This window comes from Rana temporaria, chromosome 8 (assembly GCF_905171775.1).
Source record: "Rana temporaria chromosome 8, aRanTem1.1, whole genome shotgun sequence".
NCBI lineage: Eukaryota > Metazoa > Chordata > Amphibia > Anura > Ranidae > Rana > Rana temporaria.
Window position 1 is genome coordinate 106,416,769 of NC_053496.1, and position 16,699 is coordinate 106,433,467.

Consider the following 16,699-nt stretch of genomic DNA (forward strand, 5'->3'; position numbering starts at 1 on the left):
TAATAAAGGTTTATGTGTGAAAATGTTATTTAATGTTATTTAATATTTAAAAGGTTATTTAAAAATAAATGGAGGCTGCTACGGCCAGTTTTTACTCCAAAGATTACAGTAGTGGTGTCAGTTATTTATTAAGGTAAAGGTTGAGTAAAAATGTGGGGGGCTTAGCAGATAAGGGGTTAATGTATTTATACCATAGTCATGGATGGAGTGTACAGTATAGACACTCTAACTTCAGCACCTCCACCACCGCGCCTCCATGATTGCAAAGTAAGATCACTGTCACAACTGGCCTAATTTTCGGCTTCCATATGTTTAGTGTAACTAACATAATACATCTTCAGATTTCTTGTACTAACTAGCTACAGTAAATCTGAAATTATCAATCAATAACATTTCTTCTATAGAAACAATAAAGGGTTCTTCTATAGAAAATCTTGCACCATGCAGCTATAAAAGGGAAGTAGTAAAGAAATAATATAAAATCAACTATGTAAGGAAGTACAGGCAAAATGCATCTAAATTAAAATAAGAAACACCTGGCGCATTATTTGTTATTTTCTTCCACTAATTAGCTTTAGAAATTTGGTTACAACCAACAATGAGCCTCACTGTGATAAGATCAGGCCAGATTTATGCATATGCCACGGCCTGGTGTGGCCATCCTGCCCAGTTTCTGCATTGTGGTTGGTGGAGTAGCATGCTAATATATGTACTTTCAGCTTTGTACACTAAGCACCAAACTGCTGACAGAGTAGGGTGACAGTTTGCCCACTATTTCAGTGAATCCACAGTGGAACTTAAAAAACGCAGCTTATACAGGCATTCAGCTTTATTTTTTGCAACCTGTAAAGGTACCTCTATAGTACTAACCTATGTGGCCATGCATGCATAGGCGTTTACAGGAGTATTTAAAGTGGAGGTTCACCCGGAAATTAAAATTTTTAAGATTAGATTCATGCTCATTTTGTCAAGGGGAATCGGGTAGTTTTTTTTTAAATCGAAGCCGTACTTACCGTTTTAGAGATACATCTTCTCCGCCGCTTCCGGGTATGGGCTGCGGGACTGGGCGTTCCTTCTTGATTGACAGTCTTCCGACAGGCTTCCCACGGTAGCATCTATCGCGTCACGATTTTCCGAAAGTAGCTGAACGTCGGTGCGCAGGCGCCGTATAGAGCTGCACCGACGTTCGGCTACTCGTGACGCGATAGATGTGACTGTTGGAAGCCTGTCTGAAGACTGTCAATCAAGAAGGAATGCCCAGTCCCGAAGACCATACCCGGAAGCGGCGGAGAAGATCGCTTTCTAAAACGGTAAGTACTGCTTCGTTTTTAAAAAAACTACCCGATTCCCCTAGACAAAATGAGCATCAATCTAATCTTCAAATTTTTTTTAGGGTGAACTCCCGCTTTAAAGACGAGTGTTTAGAAGCATGAAAAAAAAAAGCCAAAGGCATGTTCTAAGAGGAGCTTTTGGGCTGAAAAAATTAGTGTACACATGCATAAAATTCTGGCCAGTAGAATGCATTAAAGCTCAAACACCCTACATGCGTAAACACGCATATTGTCATAAGCCTGTGTGTACAAGGTCTTAAAGATCTAGCATGCTTACCTTTATGATTCTACCTTATGTAGCAACAAAAGAAACATACTTGTACCTATCTACGGTACCTACCAAAAATACCAGTGAAGATTAATGTTAATCAATAGAGAAAGATATAGTGAGATAGGGAGAGAGATAAATAACACACCATGCAGACCCACTGCACCCTTAGAGACACACCAGGCTTTTTAGCCTGCACACAATGTAAGACGATATACCTCTGTGACTGAGGAATGGTCACCAGTGCTGGTGGTGGCCTTATTAACCATTCTTTGTGCTAATAACTTTTTCAATCTCATATAATCATCCAGTACGACTTTCAGCAGTGACCCCTGTGTGTGGATGATGGTAATAGCGATTTAAAGGAATTTTATCAAAATACAAAAAAATGTAAATATACAGACATGCATACAAGCAATTTTCTAATATGCTGGAATGTTCGGTTTACCATTGCCATCTCAAACACACGCTCTGTTTTCTTAAAACGTTGTTTTATTGTAGGTAGGACACAAATGTGTGATGGCTAAGTCGAATTGGCTTACTTTCAGTAACAATGAAGATTTAAAATTATAATTAGCCCCGAACCAGATATTGAGATTCCAATATACACAGTGCATTATTTGTATCTGAGATAGCACTGAACCTGTCCTTTTTAAATCAATAATATACAGTTTTTACACTGTAAAGTCAATAGTAGTTCATAGGATATCACAGTTTTGTCAAATATACATCAAGCCCTCTAACTTTCTCTATCAAGTTTGTTTGGGAAGGTCTTGAAACTAGGGGTCTTAGGCTACCACTCAGATTGCTGTCATAAGAAATAATGTGATAATGAAGAACAGATAAAAAGTTCTGTGCCAGAGAGTCAGCCACCATATCCTGAATGGCCATTGAGACACACAAGATGGCGGCCATACTGTCTGGCAGGGGTGTCTGTGTCACATGACTAGCTAAACCCCATTAAAAATAATTTGGCAGATAAAAAAAAAAAGTTGACATACATGTACAGCTGTGTGTTAAACTATTGGCTAGTTGTATGTTAGGTTCTATTATAGTTTAATGTTGACCATTTGAGCTAGAATACAATGTAATAAGAGAGTATACATAAATTACATTTACCAACAATTCTTAGCCTCACCTTAATGGGCCCTTCACGCATAATCTGCCCCAGCTTTGCAATGTTGTCATACTCTTGAATTGCAGCACGAAGGTAGCGATCATCCTCCGGTTTGGTGGCAGTTGGTTCTCGTCCAAAAGTACCCTATAAGATAAAAAGCTTTAAGACAGTGGTCTCCAAACTGCGGCCCGAGGGCCAGGTGCGGCCCTTTGCTTGCCTTTATCTGGCCCTTGGGGCACTATCTCTCCCACTGATACGAGACACTATTCTGCCATCTGACACCGACAGTGGAGCACCATTTCTACCACTAACACTACTAATGGGGCACTATTAGCACTATTCCTCCCTATGATACCAATGATGGTGCACTATTCCTCCCCCTAATACCACATGTTTAGTCCCACTGATGCCAGGAAAATTTCCACCCCCGCTGGCCAAAGTCCGGCCCTCCAAGAGTCTGGAGGACAATAAACCGGCCCTTTGTTTAGAATGTTTGGAGACCCTTGCTTTAAGGGTTTCTTGGCCAGGCCTTAGACTATGATACCATAGGATACTGTAAACATAATTATATTCAAATACACACAAGGTAACAACTGCTGTTCTTATCCAAGTAAAAGAGCACATGGTGTAGAAGAATTAAAAAAAAAACAAATTACTCTGCAGGCCTTTGAGAGAATAACTGTAGTCTGTTCTTTTTTAAAGGGTATCTAAAAACCAAGAACAAAACTGTAATATATTGCAGTTTACCAGCCTTTAGATGCCAAAATGCAGTGTCTTCAAAACTTTAATTACTTTGAATGAACATATCAAAAATTGTATTTTCCTTCTAAGCATTTCTTTGTAAACTACTAATCCCCCCACACCAGTGGGGGTGCATCCATAGTGGGCACAGGAGCGCCGCCCCCTTCTCTCCTGCACCCGTCACTCAACAATAGATAGATTCACTCAACAATAGATAGATTACAGTGGTGGGTGTGTTTTGGAAGTGTCTGATTAGAGTGAGAGGCTCTAATAAACTTCCAAATGGTTAAACAGCGGGCGCACAGCTGTGCGTTCCCTGTTTAAACCATGATGTGTTAGGGAATCGCTTCCCTAACACTCACCCGCCTCTCAGCCAATCAGGTTCACCGGGTCTGGTAACCGGTCACCTGATTGGCTGAAGCGGCAGGCTTGGAAGGACAAGAGGATGAGCTGGTGGGAGAAGAGTCTTCCTCATCGAGGAAGAAATGGAGGACACCGCTCGCCGCTCAACGCCATCAACCGCTGCTGACCCGAGACGAGGTAAGAGCCAGGCAGATGGCGGGCATGCGCAGGGCAACGTTTGGGGCACTGTGGCAACACTTGAGGCACACTGGCAACATTGGGCACACTGGCAGCATAGGGCACACTGGCAGCATTTGATGGCACAGTGGCAGCATTTACATTTCAAACTCTTTTTAGTTTATTTGCGCGCCCCCCCCCCCCCCAAATTTTAAAGCCCCACTGCCCCACACCCATGTAATTGAGAACACAGCGAGAAAACAAGAGTATGCATTGTCCCCCTAGAACATGAAGTGTATTATCTGCAGGACAATTAGAATAAAATAAAATAAAACCCCTAAAAAATAAAAATAAAACTATTGCAGCCAGCACATCTAAAGACAAGTAAGTTGCAATATATAAAAATGTATTTTTAGGTTTAGATACACTTTACTCTACAATTACCTATCTGCTGTGTTTTGGCCCTTTGCTGGATAGGTATTACTAAGAACTAGAGTGTAACAACTGTTAATATACCTTTCCTTTTATAGGTTCAGGGTTTGTGTAAACCTAATGGGGGTAAGATTACATTTTGTGTATAGGAGAGTGACAGACCAAATGCTGAAAATGATCATTCCTACTTTTATCCATACTAGAATAATAAAATAATAGTTACATGGGTTCTTGCTGGGCTGTTCCACAGATCAGTGATGTCACTCAAGTTCTCAGGCAAGTCATCTTCATGTTCTGCTTGTGCCGCCAGTTCCAAATTTCTGCAAAAAGGATCCAGCCATACAGGATTTGCCCTACAAACACAAAAAGAAACACTGGACCTTAAGATATGGAGACCACAGGGTAACAACCATAACAACATCTGTAACTGAACATAAGCCAATACCAAATCAAAGAGTTTGGTAAACTGGGCAATCGCATAATTTAAAAATCCAGTAAAACGAGTTTAGCTACTTATAGGCTTTAGGGTACAGGATCACTACAGGATACAGTGCAGGGGGCAACCTGAACTCCCAGGCCATTTATCCTGGCATCAGACCTACCGCTGGTATTGCCACACAATAAACTACTCACACTACCCCCATTATTGTATGCTACGGGACAGGCTTCTGCTAGTAGATTGCAGCATGGAACCTGCGACCCTGTAACTGCAATTATTTTCACTTATTTACATAAAATAAACTTTTTATTATCTTAACATACCAGTGAAGTCTACTATTTGTTTAAGGCTGATGAGAGCACAATTGAACCTTGAAGATATCCATCAAGGTACATTTACCATAATATCCCCTAAAACATTCCATTAATAGGCACAAAGGCCCGGATTCACGTAGAAGTGTGCATCTTTGTGCAGGCGTAACGTATCCTATTTACGTTACGCCTCCGCAACTTTGACAGGCAAGTGCCGTATTCTCAAACCAAAGTTGCGGGGGTGTAGCGTAAATAGGCTGGTGTAAGCCCGCCTAATTCAAATGTGGAAGATGTGGGCGTGTGTTACCCCACGTAAATGTGACCCCACGTAAATGACGCTTTTTACAAACGGCGCATGCGCCGCCCGTGAAAGTATCCCAGTGCGCATGCTCCAAATTAACCCGCAAGAAGCCAATGCTTTCGGCGTGAACGTAAATGACGCACAGCCCTATTAGCCAATGACTTACGCAAACAACGTAAAACGTGAAAAATTTGACGCTGTTCCGACGTCCATACTTAACATTGGTACGCCTCATCTACGCCTCATATAGCAGGGGTAACTTTACGCCGGTAAAAGCCTAACGTAAACAGAGTATCTGTACTGCGTCGGCCGGGCGTACGTTCGTGAATTGGCGTATCTAGCTGATTTACATATTTCTAGGCGTAAATCAGCGTACACGCCCCTAGCGGCCAGCGTAAATATGCAGTTACGATACGACGGCGTAGGAGACTTACGCTGGTCGTATATTATACAAATTCTGGCGTATCTGATTCTTTGAATCAGGCGCCAAGATACGACGGCTCAGACTCAGAGATACGATGGCGTATCTGGAGATACGCCGTCGTATCTCCTACGTGAATCTGGGCCAATGTGTATAATATACATCTAATATTCAATAAATATTTAAATAATTAGAAAATTGGTTTCAATAGCTATACTCCTGAGATTGAAAGTACGTAAATCTAAGCATCCATGCATATGATGCTAATGGCAACTTGTCCAATCATATATCACTTTTTATGAGGCACATAATAAGCTCTATTAAACGTACCCTTCAAATGAGTATTTATTAGTGTTCGGCATATCAAGAATATCCATAAATCCTCTGTTTCCTGAAAAAATTGCAGAAGTTAGGATTCATTTCATTATCTTGTTTATAAGCAATAAACACAAAACAACAAAGCTTTTTAAAAAAAAAAAAAAAAAAAAAGTATCACAAATATAACAAAAGTCAAGGAAACAGCTAGGAAAATCAACCCATCATTAAAGGTTGCAGGCATGCAAGCTAGCAAGTCAGATAGTGGTGGTCTCTTACAGGAGGTAAGTGGGATCTGCCAGCTTGTTAAAATAAGTATAATAAAAACAGTTTTTATGACTGTAGCAATTTCCTGTTTGTGTATGTGGGATCACTTTGTACTTTGTGTGACCTGTGTACATGGGTGTAGGAACCCTTACAAATCTGGGGGGGACAGCATTTTTACTCGCCACCTACACTGACCCCCGACACCTACCTGACACATACACTGACCCCCAACACCTACCTGACACATACACCTACACTGGAATATGTAAAATAAAGTACAGCGCTAAATGAATAAATAAATGAATGTCAATAGGTGTAATTATTAATCCTCAGGAACCGGATTAATAATTTACTGATTTTCATGATGTTATCCCTCAGGGCTTTCAGCATGTAAGCCTGTGAGGGAGGCAGAGCAACTGCCGGTCAGCAGCTGTAAGGCCTCTTTCACACTGAGGAGTTTTTCAGGCGGTACAGCGCTGAAAATAGCGCTGCTATACCGCCTGAAAAACTCCTGCCCAGCCTTCTCAATGTGAAAGCCCGAGGGCTTTCACACTGAGGCGAAGCGCTGGCAGGAGAGAAAAAAATCTCCTGCAAGCAGCATCTTTGGAGCGGTATTTATACCGCTCCTTCCCATTTAAAACAATGGGAAACCGCAGTAATACCACCCGCAATGCGCCTCTGCAGAGGCGCATTGCGGGTGGTATTAACCCTTTTTCAGCCGCTAGCGGGGGTTATCAGCCGCTAGGAGAGTCACGCCACGTGTTAATGCACAGATAGTACTGACAGAGAACGTTACATGCCAAAAGCCCCCCCTTAGGAATCGAATTAATGGATTTACTGAGCTTCATGATGTTATCCCTCAGGGCTTTCAGCATCATGTAAGGGGTTAAATTATTAATCCTGCTAGGTATTTGGCATGTCGAATTCCCTGAGGGATGCATTATATAGCAGGATTAACCCCAAGGGGTTAAATAATCCTGCTATATAATGCATCCCTCAGGGAATTCGACATGCCAAATACCTAGCAGGATTCATAATTTAACCCCTTACATGATGCTGAAAGCCCTGAGGGATAACATCATGAAGCTCAGTAAATCATTAATCTGATTCCTGAGGGGCGGGGACTTTTGGCATGCAACGGTCTCGCTGTCTATACTCTCCTCTCCCTAACTAACTGCTGCTGCTGACCGGCGGTTGCTCTGCCTCCCTCACAGGCTCACTCGTGACTCACTTTTTGTTGTCCATCGAGTTGTTCCACTTCCCGGTCCCAGATGAAGGCTCTGAGCATTTCCAGGTCCGGTCAGAGAGGAAGGGTGGAGGAGAAGACGGCGGCGGCTTACAGATGCGCGGGCGGGCCTTCGCGCATGCGCCGCCTGCTTTCAAGGACTGGCCAGCCCCGCTGGAGCACCTGATCACATTCGCCCAATCCCAGGGCGCCATCTGCCGCAAAATGGCGGTGACAATAACGGTAACGGAGCTTAGAAAAATGACACAAGTCCTCCTAACCTGGGGGGGGATTTTACAATACCTGTCCCCCCGCATTATTTCGTGGGGGGGATTCGTCCCCCCCGGTTCCTACGCCCATGCCTGTGTAGGTATGGACATTTTTATTTTTATTTTTTACCAGTACACCTTTAATGTGTGAGACTATCTAGCAAAATCACCTAGCATGTAGCCTCAATTTAAAAGTGAAATATCCATTATGGGAAACTTGACATTTTAAATCACTTTCCAAAAAGATATCCAGGACTTACCTGTAGAGCCAGCCACTATAGCTTTTAATTTTCTCTTGTGTCTGAAAATATTATTAAAAAACAAAAAACAAATCTTATTTGCGAATACATTTTATAACTTATTGTCAGCTAGAACAAATACAAATTTTACAATAGTTTTCTTATTCGTACACAAAAAAAGGATTAAAAAATTAAAAAGGCTAAAAATTATCATAATAAAAAAAAACAAAAAAAACAAAGTGACTCAAGACATCTAAAACATAAATGCATTCATAATACATATTGTATATATATATATATATATATATATATATATATATATATATATAAAATAAGTCCACTGAATGTGAAAAATATATCAAAAAGTTTGTGCAAATAAATGACTGAAGAGAATGCAATCATACATCAATTCACCAAATGGGCAGACAATAATATGTGCTCTCTACCACCATTTTCACAAGCTGCTCACCTCATACAAGAGTAAAATCAGCAGTGGATAATGAAGACACCTGGCGTAATATGGATGCAAACACCTCCTTTGAAAAAAGGCAAATTTTTTAGGTTCCCGTGGAACCCCGATCATCTTGCCCGTTGGATATTATATGCAAGAAAAAGGCAACATCTAGAGCTCTCCGTTTGGGATAATTTAATCGTATAAAAAAAGTAGTAAATAAAATCACAAATAAGGCACAATGAGCTTGCGCTAGCTGCAAGGCATTCAAAACATCCCAGTATCAAGGTGGCCGCGGTGTCACGTCAGTACGCAGGCTCCGCCCCTCAAAGGAGATCTTTGCATCCATATTATGCCAGGTGTCTTCATTATCCCCAGAGAAGGAATTTTACTTTATTTTATTCTGATTTTACTCTTGTATGAAGTGAGCAGCTTGTGGAACCGGTGGTAGAGAGCACATATCATGGTATGCACTTTGGTGAATTGATGTATGGTTGGATTCTCTTTAATCAGTCATTATTTATTTGCACAAACGTTTTGAGATATTTTTTCACATTCAGTGGACTTATATACAGTATCTCACAAAAGTGAGTACACCGCTCACATTTTTGTAAAACAATTATTATATCTTTTCATGTGACAACGCTGAAGAAATGACACTTTGCTACAATATAAAGTAGTGAGTGTACAGCTTGTATAACAGTGTAAATTTCCTGTCCCCTCAAAATAACTCAACACACAGCCATTAATGTCTAAACCGCTGGCAACAAAAGTGAGTACACCCCCTAAGTCCAAATTGGGCCCAAAGTGTCAATATTTTTTGTGGCCACCTTCATGACGACATCACGGAGCTGGTGGATGTTAGAGACCTTGCGCTCCTCCACTTTCCATTTGAGGATGCCCCACAAATGCTCAATAGGGTTTAAGTATGGAGACATGCTTGGCCAGTCTATCCCCTTTACCCTCAGCTTCTTTAGTAAGGCAGTGATCATCGTGGAGGTGTTTTTTGGGTCGTTATGTTGGAATACTGCCCTGAGGCCCAGTCTCAGAAGGGAGGGAATCATGCTCTGCTTCAATATGTCTCCGTACATGTTGGCCTTCATGGTTCCCTCAATGAGCCCCAGACCATGACACTCCCACCACCATGCTTGACTGTAGGCAAGACACACTTGTCTTTGTACTCCCCACCTGGTTGCCGCCACACATGTTTGACACCATCAGAACCAAAGTTTATCTTGGTCTCATCAGACCACAGGACATGGTTCCAGTAATCCATGTCCTTAGTCTGCTTGTCTTCAGCAAACTGTTTGTGCTTTCTTGTGCATCATCTTTAGAAGAGGCTTCCTTCTGGGATGACAGCCATGCAGACCAATTTGATGCAGTGTAAGGCATATGGTCTGAGCACTGACAGGCTAACCCCCCACCCCTTCAACCTCTGCAGCAATGCTGGCTGCACTCATACATCTATTTCCCGAAGACAACCTCTGCATATGACGCTGAGCAACTTTTTTGGTCAACCGTGGCAAGGCCTGTTCTGAGTGGAACCTGTATGGTCTTGGCCACCATGCTGCAGCTCAGTTTCAGGGTCTTGGCAATCTTCTTATAGCCTATGCCATCTTTATGTAGAGCAACAATTATTTTTCTCAGATCCTCAGCGCATTCTTTGCCATGAGCTGCCATGTTGAACTTCCAGTGACCAGTATGAGAGAGTTAGAGCGATAACACCAAATTTAACATGCCTGTTCCCCATTCACACCTGTAACACTAACGAGTCACATGACACCGGGGAGGGAAAATGGCTAATTGGGCCCAATTTGGACATTTTCACTTAGGGGTGTACTCACTTTTGTTGCCAGCGGTTTGGATATTAATGGCTGTGTGTTGAGTTATTTTAAGGGGAAAGTAAATTTACACAAAGTTATACAAGCTGTACACTCACTACTTTACATTGTAGCAAAGTGAAATTTATTCAGTGTTGTCACATGAAAACATATATTAAAATATTTACAAAAAAAATGTGAGGGGTGTACTCACTTTTGTGAGATACTGTGTGTGTGTGTGTATATATATATATATATATATATATATATATATATATATATATATATATATATATATATATATATATATATACACACACACTGTATTATGAATGCATTTATGTTTTAGATGTCTTGAGTCACTTAGTAGCTCAGCACTGTAACATGATTGTCATTTAAAGAAAATAAAAATCATAGCTTTACAATCACTGTAATCTGGGCTGATTATGGTTAACTAAAGGTTTAATAAGGGGTGAAATACGGACAATTAAACACTGATCAAAATGTCAATTTTCAACAGCAGTGGCTAGAGCTGGCAGCTGTTTTTACACTGACAGTCCCAGATGTAATTTTGACAGCCAGGAATTGCCAGAAACCAGCAGCAGGGGGCCAGCAGCAGGAGGCATGGGGGAAACAGGGCATGCTACAGTACATACACTATGTGTACTTCGGTATTGTTATTTTGGCCATGCATAGCACACCAAGGGTACAAGACTGGCTAAGTAATATGGAATTGTGGTTGTAAGCGAAATTTTCTTACAAATTACCAGATACTGGTGATATTACCAAGCTTGTGAACAAACGTTGTGTTTATAATGGTATAATGTAGCACATACTGTGCAGAGATGTTTGCTATAGATAAGCTAACAATATTATTCTATACAAGTGTCAGTAGTACATACTTATGTTGAACTTACACAGTTCGGTAGTACCAATTCATGAAGATGAATAACATTGCAGCCAAGAACAGCAGGATAGCCAATATAATAATTGCCATCTATAAATACAATAAACAACAAACATAGTTCAGAAATTTAACAGGAAAACATGTAAAAAAAATTAAATCATTCCGAGCTTGCCCCCCAGACTGAATATACCATATACACTTTGCATCAAGATAAAATTGAGCATCCCCCATTTTAAATCTGAGCAAAAGTGGTATTGAACTGTAACCTATCAGGTAGAAAAATCCCAATAACACCTCAAATGTGCCTTCTATTTGCCCCCATACAAGACATACCAAATGCGAGTTCCAGATTAATCCACACTCTTCTTAGCGCCATCCACTGGGCCATAGCTTTCAACTGGCGTTGTGATAATGTGCCATGGCCTCAAATTCTTAACCGCATGGAAAATATCAAATTATCAGAAAAAATACACCACACACTATATGACACTATGCACTTATACCAAAAAAAATGGTCTCTGTGGGATACTTCGCTGAGGATATAATATCCATTACAGGTATTCTACCTTAGCACACCCACTAATTCATCATTTGTTTATTGTCCCCACGGAGATCGTATGGATTTGTAAATAAACTGTATACATTCTCTCACGTGATATATTTTTATTTGCATATAATGTATAATGTAAATGACTCTCTCACTTGTTCATTTTTTTTGCACTGGCAAATGTTTATACTATGACCTCATACTTCAATAAAAGCGTTTGTAAACAAAAAAAGAACTGTAACCCAAGCACAGCCCAGGTGATTTATGATGATCTGGCCAAGATCCACTTCATAAGTAGGGTAATTTGTAAATATCTAACATACTGTAGAACCCTAATGCAAGTATTAGAATGCAGTTAACCGCTTGCCAACCAGCTCACGCAGATATACCGGGGCAGTTTGACAGCGCTGTGCTATTCACCGTATCTGTATGGTGGCTCATGCAGGCGCAGTTGCGAGCGCGCACTTGCCTTCGGCGGTTCACTCTTGCTCCCACTGCACAGTGTAGGAGCGTGTTCACGGGTTGGGTGGACTCAATGTCCGCTGGCGACCCGCAATTGCCTAGTAGAGAAGGCAGAATGTGTTGTGTAAACAATCGGGATCCCTGTTCTGACAGAAGACATGACAGAGAGCTTCTGTTCCCAGTGATCAGGAACAGTAATCTCTGTCATGTCCCAGTGAGCCCATCCCAGCCCTGGCCAGTAGAAGGAGCAGTCCGTCTGAGCGGATAGCCTGTTGTTGCCTGCCTATTCCCTCCTGTCACTGACGTCATCTTCGCCTCTGTGTGAGCCTCACGCTGGTCTGAGACACTTTTGGAATCCCTTTCAGGGTCCCTGGCTCTGTGGTGCACCGCTGTCAGCTGTTCCATTGTCGCGAGAATCTAACTGTTAACTGGAGAACAGTTACAGTACAAGTGTACATGGTGTACGCTCAGCTCTAGAAGCAGAGGCCCGTCTTAAGGTTGAGTATTTTCCCACGGTAGTCTCAGCCTTATCACAGGGCATTGATGAATACAGCATAACAGTAAAGGTACCCCACATGTAGTCAAGTGACCCTGTAAGGATATTTCTCCAGATATTTTTCCACTGGAGTCCTCAATGGACAGGCCAGAGTGTGATTCAATATTCCAGATACCATGTGAACATCAAATATGAGGTGTTTTTATGATTTATTCTGCTAAAACCACATGCATTCCACAATTGGGGTCTAATGTCTTAGATTAATATTCCTTTTTTGATAACTGAAATAAATATGCATCAAGACACTTTAATGTATTTTTATTTCTTGAGAGCCTGTGACAGCCCATTAGCTGTATTAACCCCAGCCAAACAGGAAGATTATGATGGTAAGATTTAAGGGTTGGGGCGCAGGACAAAGAAAACATTTTACTAACAGAACAGAAATCAGTGCAAGGGACACATCCTACTGACTGTGAGTTATGTTCTTTGTGTTCATTTTTCTGTTTGTGATTTTTGCCCGCACTTTAAAAAAAAGCTTTACCTGTAGCGCAGACAGGTCCTCCGGAGCACTGGGTGTAGTGGCTGGCTGAACATCCAAGACATTGTAATTGCGAAAGAGATTCCGTAATTGTTCTTTATTCTCATCAATCATCTGTATAACCCTTGAAGGCAAAATAAAACCCTTTTTAATTACCCATATAAAAAACTGACTATAAAGCACTATAAGGAGCCAATATTATATTTACATAACTCCACAAATTTCACATGTACAAAACTTACCGATCCACATCAAGAATTCTGTTGGTATCGCGATTTACAACATGAATCAGCATATCAGTCTGGGCAAAGTTCACTCTACCTTTTTTGTCTACATGAAACTATAGGAAGAAAGAAAAAATGCACTTATAACATTATTCATTATTCATACTATAAGACAGAGAGAACAATATAAATTAAATAAATTAACTGACCAATCTTACTAGGGATACATCTTGTGCAGCGCCACATCCCAAAACAGTTATCCGAAACATAAAAAGGAACAAAATAGTTCTGCCAATGGGGGACTTTTAGGGCTTTGTACCGGAGGCACCAAAAACATGGTCTGAGTTTTGTGCATGTGGTTTGTGTATGTAGTAAATGTTGGGGTTGTATTGTTGTAGGTTGGAAGATGAGCCTAGTATCATAGGTACTGTATTTTGCTCAGCGGTTTATCCATTATTATGTATACACTTGGTTATATATTTTATTATTTATTTCATAGTTTGGCTGTGGCTTCTATCTCCTCTTTGGGTGGTACAGTGCTTTGATGCCACCTCCCCTTCCGTGGCTGGAAGGTTTGGGTCATTCTAAATCACTTGCCGACCAGCCACCAAAGTTATACTGCGGCAGGGTGGCTCTATTACATTAATCCACCTACCGGTATGGCACTTTGTTTAATAAATACAGCGGGTGCACACATGTGGGAGCAGATGCGCCCTGGCCAGCGACTGTGATGTCCTCCGGCCACCCACAATTGCTCCAGAGAGGATGAACGTGGATCTGCCAATGTAAAAAAGCAGATCTCCGTTCTGTCAGGGAAGTACAGAGTGAACTTATGTTCCTAGTGATTAGGAACAGCGATCTCTCTGTACTCCCAGTCAGTCTATTCCCCCCACAGTTAGAAAGCACCTCTGTAAGACACACTTAACCCCTTGAGCACCCCTAGTGTTAACCCCTTCCCTGCCAGTGTATCATTTATACAGTAATCAGTGCATCTTATAGCACTGATCGCTGTATAAGTGTTACTGGTCCCAAAAAAGTCTCAAAAGTGTCTGATCTGTCCGTCGCAATCCTACTAAAAATTGCTGATTATGGCCATTATTAGTGAAAAAAAATATTAATAATAATAAAAATTCCATAAATGTATCCCCTATATGTAGACGCTATAACTTTTGCGCAAACCAATCAATATACGCTTATTGCGATTGTTTTAACTAAAAATATGTAGAAGAATACATATTGGCCTAAAGTGATGAAGACATTTTTTTTAGGGATATTTATTATAGCAAAAAATGTAATTTTTATTTTCAAAATTGTCTGTCTTTTTTGGTTTATAGCACAAAAAATAAAAACCGCAGATGTGATCAAATACCACCTAAAGAAAGCTCTATTTGTGGTGAAAAAAAAGGACATCAATTTTGTTTGGGTATAACGTCGTACAACTGCGTAATTGTCAGTTAAAGCGATGCAGTGCCGTATCCCAAAAAACAGATCATTAAGGAGGTAAATATTTTTGGGGGGTCCAGTGGTGTTAAAGTTGATTGCCCTCTAATACTATGGAGTACTAATTATACCATATATGTTTATTGTTAAACGTTGTGGTAAGCTATTCTGATATACATCTTCTAATAGTGTTATCTGATGTATTTTGACTATGGATTTGTATTATTGTTCTATTAATATTTCAGATATTTTCGCATATGGTCCCTGACGAAGCAGCATCTTAGGCTGCGAAACACGTCTGACTTAAAGTTTGAAGAATGCGTCAATAAAATCATCACGGACTATGTATTAGTATTTTATCATGGAACTGTGAACTACTTTTATGATAATTGATGAAGTTGTCTAAGTGTATTAAGACAATTGGTTAGAATTGTATTCACAAAATGTGATTAATAAAATTTGCCTTATTGGTGCCCCAGGTACAGAGCCCTAAAAGTCCCCCATTGGCAGACCTATTTAGTTCCTTTTTATTTTTTTTAGAGAGAACAATACATCTGGTCTGCACAATCTACTAAATTTAGATGGAACTATGCTGATTTTATAAAACCCTGTCCAATGGTAGAATTTGTATAAGATTGTATGAATCCAGACCACAGGTTGAACTGGATGGACTAGTGCCTTTATTCAACCTTACCAACTATGAAACTACGAATTAGTGATGAGATGTGCTGAAAATTGTTTCTTTAGCTCTCAGCAGACGCCAATGTGTTTTTTTGGATTGGATAATATCATTTTAACCACTTAAGGTCCACCCTATGGCAGTTTTACTGCTACAGGGAAGCACCTCCATCTCTTCCCCTAGTAAAAGCACCTCCCACAGTACACATAAGCACTGGTTAGGCACACAGTTAATCCTTTGATCGCCCCTGATGTTAACCCCTTCCAAGCTAGTGTCAATAGTACAGTGACAGTGCATATTTTTAGCACTGATCACTGTATTAGTGTCACTGGTCCCCACAAAGTGTCAAAGGTGTCAGTTAGTGTCAGAACGGCTGCTGCTGATCACTACTATTACTAGTAAAAAATAAACATATCTCATCGTTTGTAGACGCTAGAACTTTTGTGCAAACCAATCAATGTATGTTTATTGAGATTTTTGCTGCATTGCAAAAAATGGCCTGGTCATAAAGGGGAGTCAATCCTTCAGAGGTCAAGTGGTTAAGGAAAGCAATGTAATTGTACCATTTTTGTGTGTGAAGGGGTAATTTTGAAACATGTTTCTTACAATCACTACCTGGGGTGTGTATAAAATGCGTATAAAGTGTATAAAATGTGTATAAAATCTACTTTGTAGAAACACACGATCTGTCTCCTCTCCTCTGACAGCACAGGGATTTGATTGTTTACACACACAATTCCCCGTGCTGGCTCTCATGCACGCTCGCATGCCCTCTGGTGGCTCTCCTGGGCAAAGCCGTATATGTACGGGATTTTGCCCAGGAGAGCCATTCCGCCACAGTATATCTGTGTGAGCCGGTTGAGAACCAGTTAACTACAGTTTTATCGTTTAGATTTAGCAGGAATTCTGTGAGCTATTTTGTGTCCACTAATAATGATTT

General features: G+C 40.7%; 1 protein-coding gene across 2 annotated transcripts in view; it reads right to left on the bottom strand.

Moving 5' to 3' along the window:
- The window catches only part of LOC120908952 (cadherin-23-like), a 169,275-nt gene that overhangs the window by 10,254 nt on the left and 142,322 nt on the right, over positions 1-16,699 (bottom strand). The window contains exons 24-31 of one of the 2 annotated variants that reach the window (XM_040320485.1): positions 13,659-13,756; positions 13,420-13,540; positions 11,384-11,463; positions 8,217-8,257; positions 6,211-6,271; positions 4,632-4,761; positions 2,738-2,860; positions 1,818-1,931 (exon numbers count right to left, since the gene is read on the bottom strand). In XM_040320485.1, the coding sequence (XP_040176419.1) occupies positions 1,818-1,931; positions 2,738-2,860; positions 4,632-4,761; positions 6,211-6,271; positions 8,217-8,257; positions 11,384-11,463; positions 13,420-13,540; positions 13,659-13,756 (768 nt within the window). The remainder of the gene's footprint in view (positions 1-1,817; positions 1,932-2,737; positions 2,861-4,631; positions 4,762-6,210; positions 6,272-8,216; positions 8,258-11,383; positions 11,464-13,419; positions 13,541-13,658; positions 13,757-16,699) is intronic. The other variant, XM_040320484.1, reaches the window with a different exon arrangement.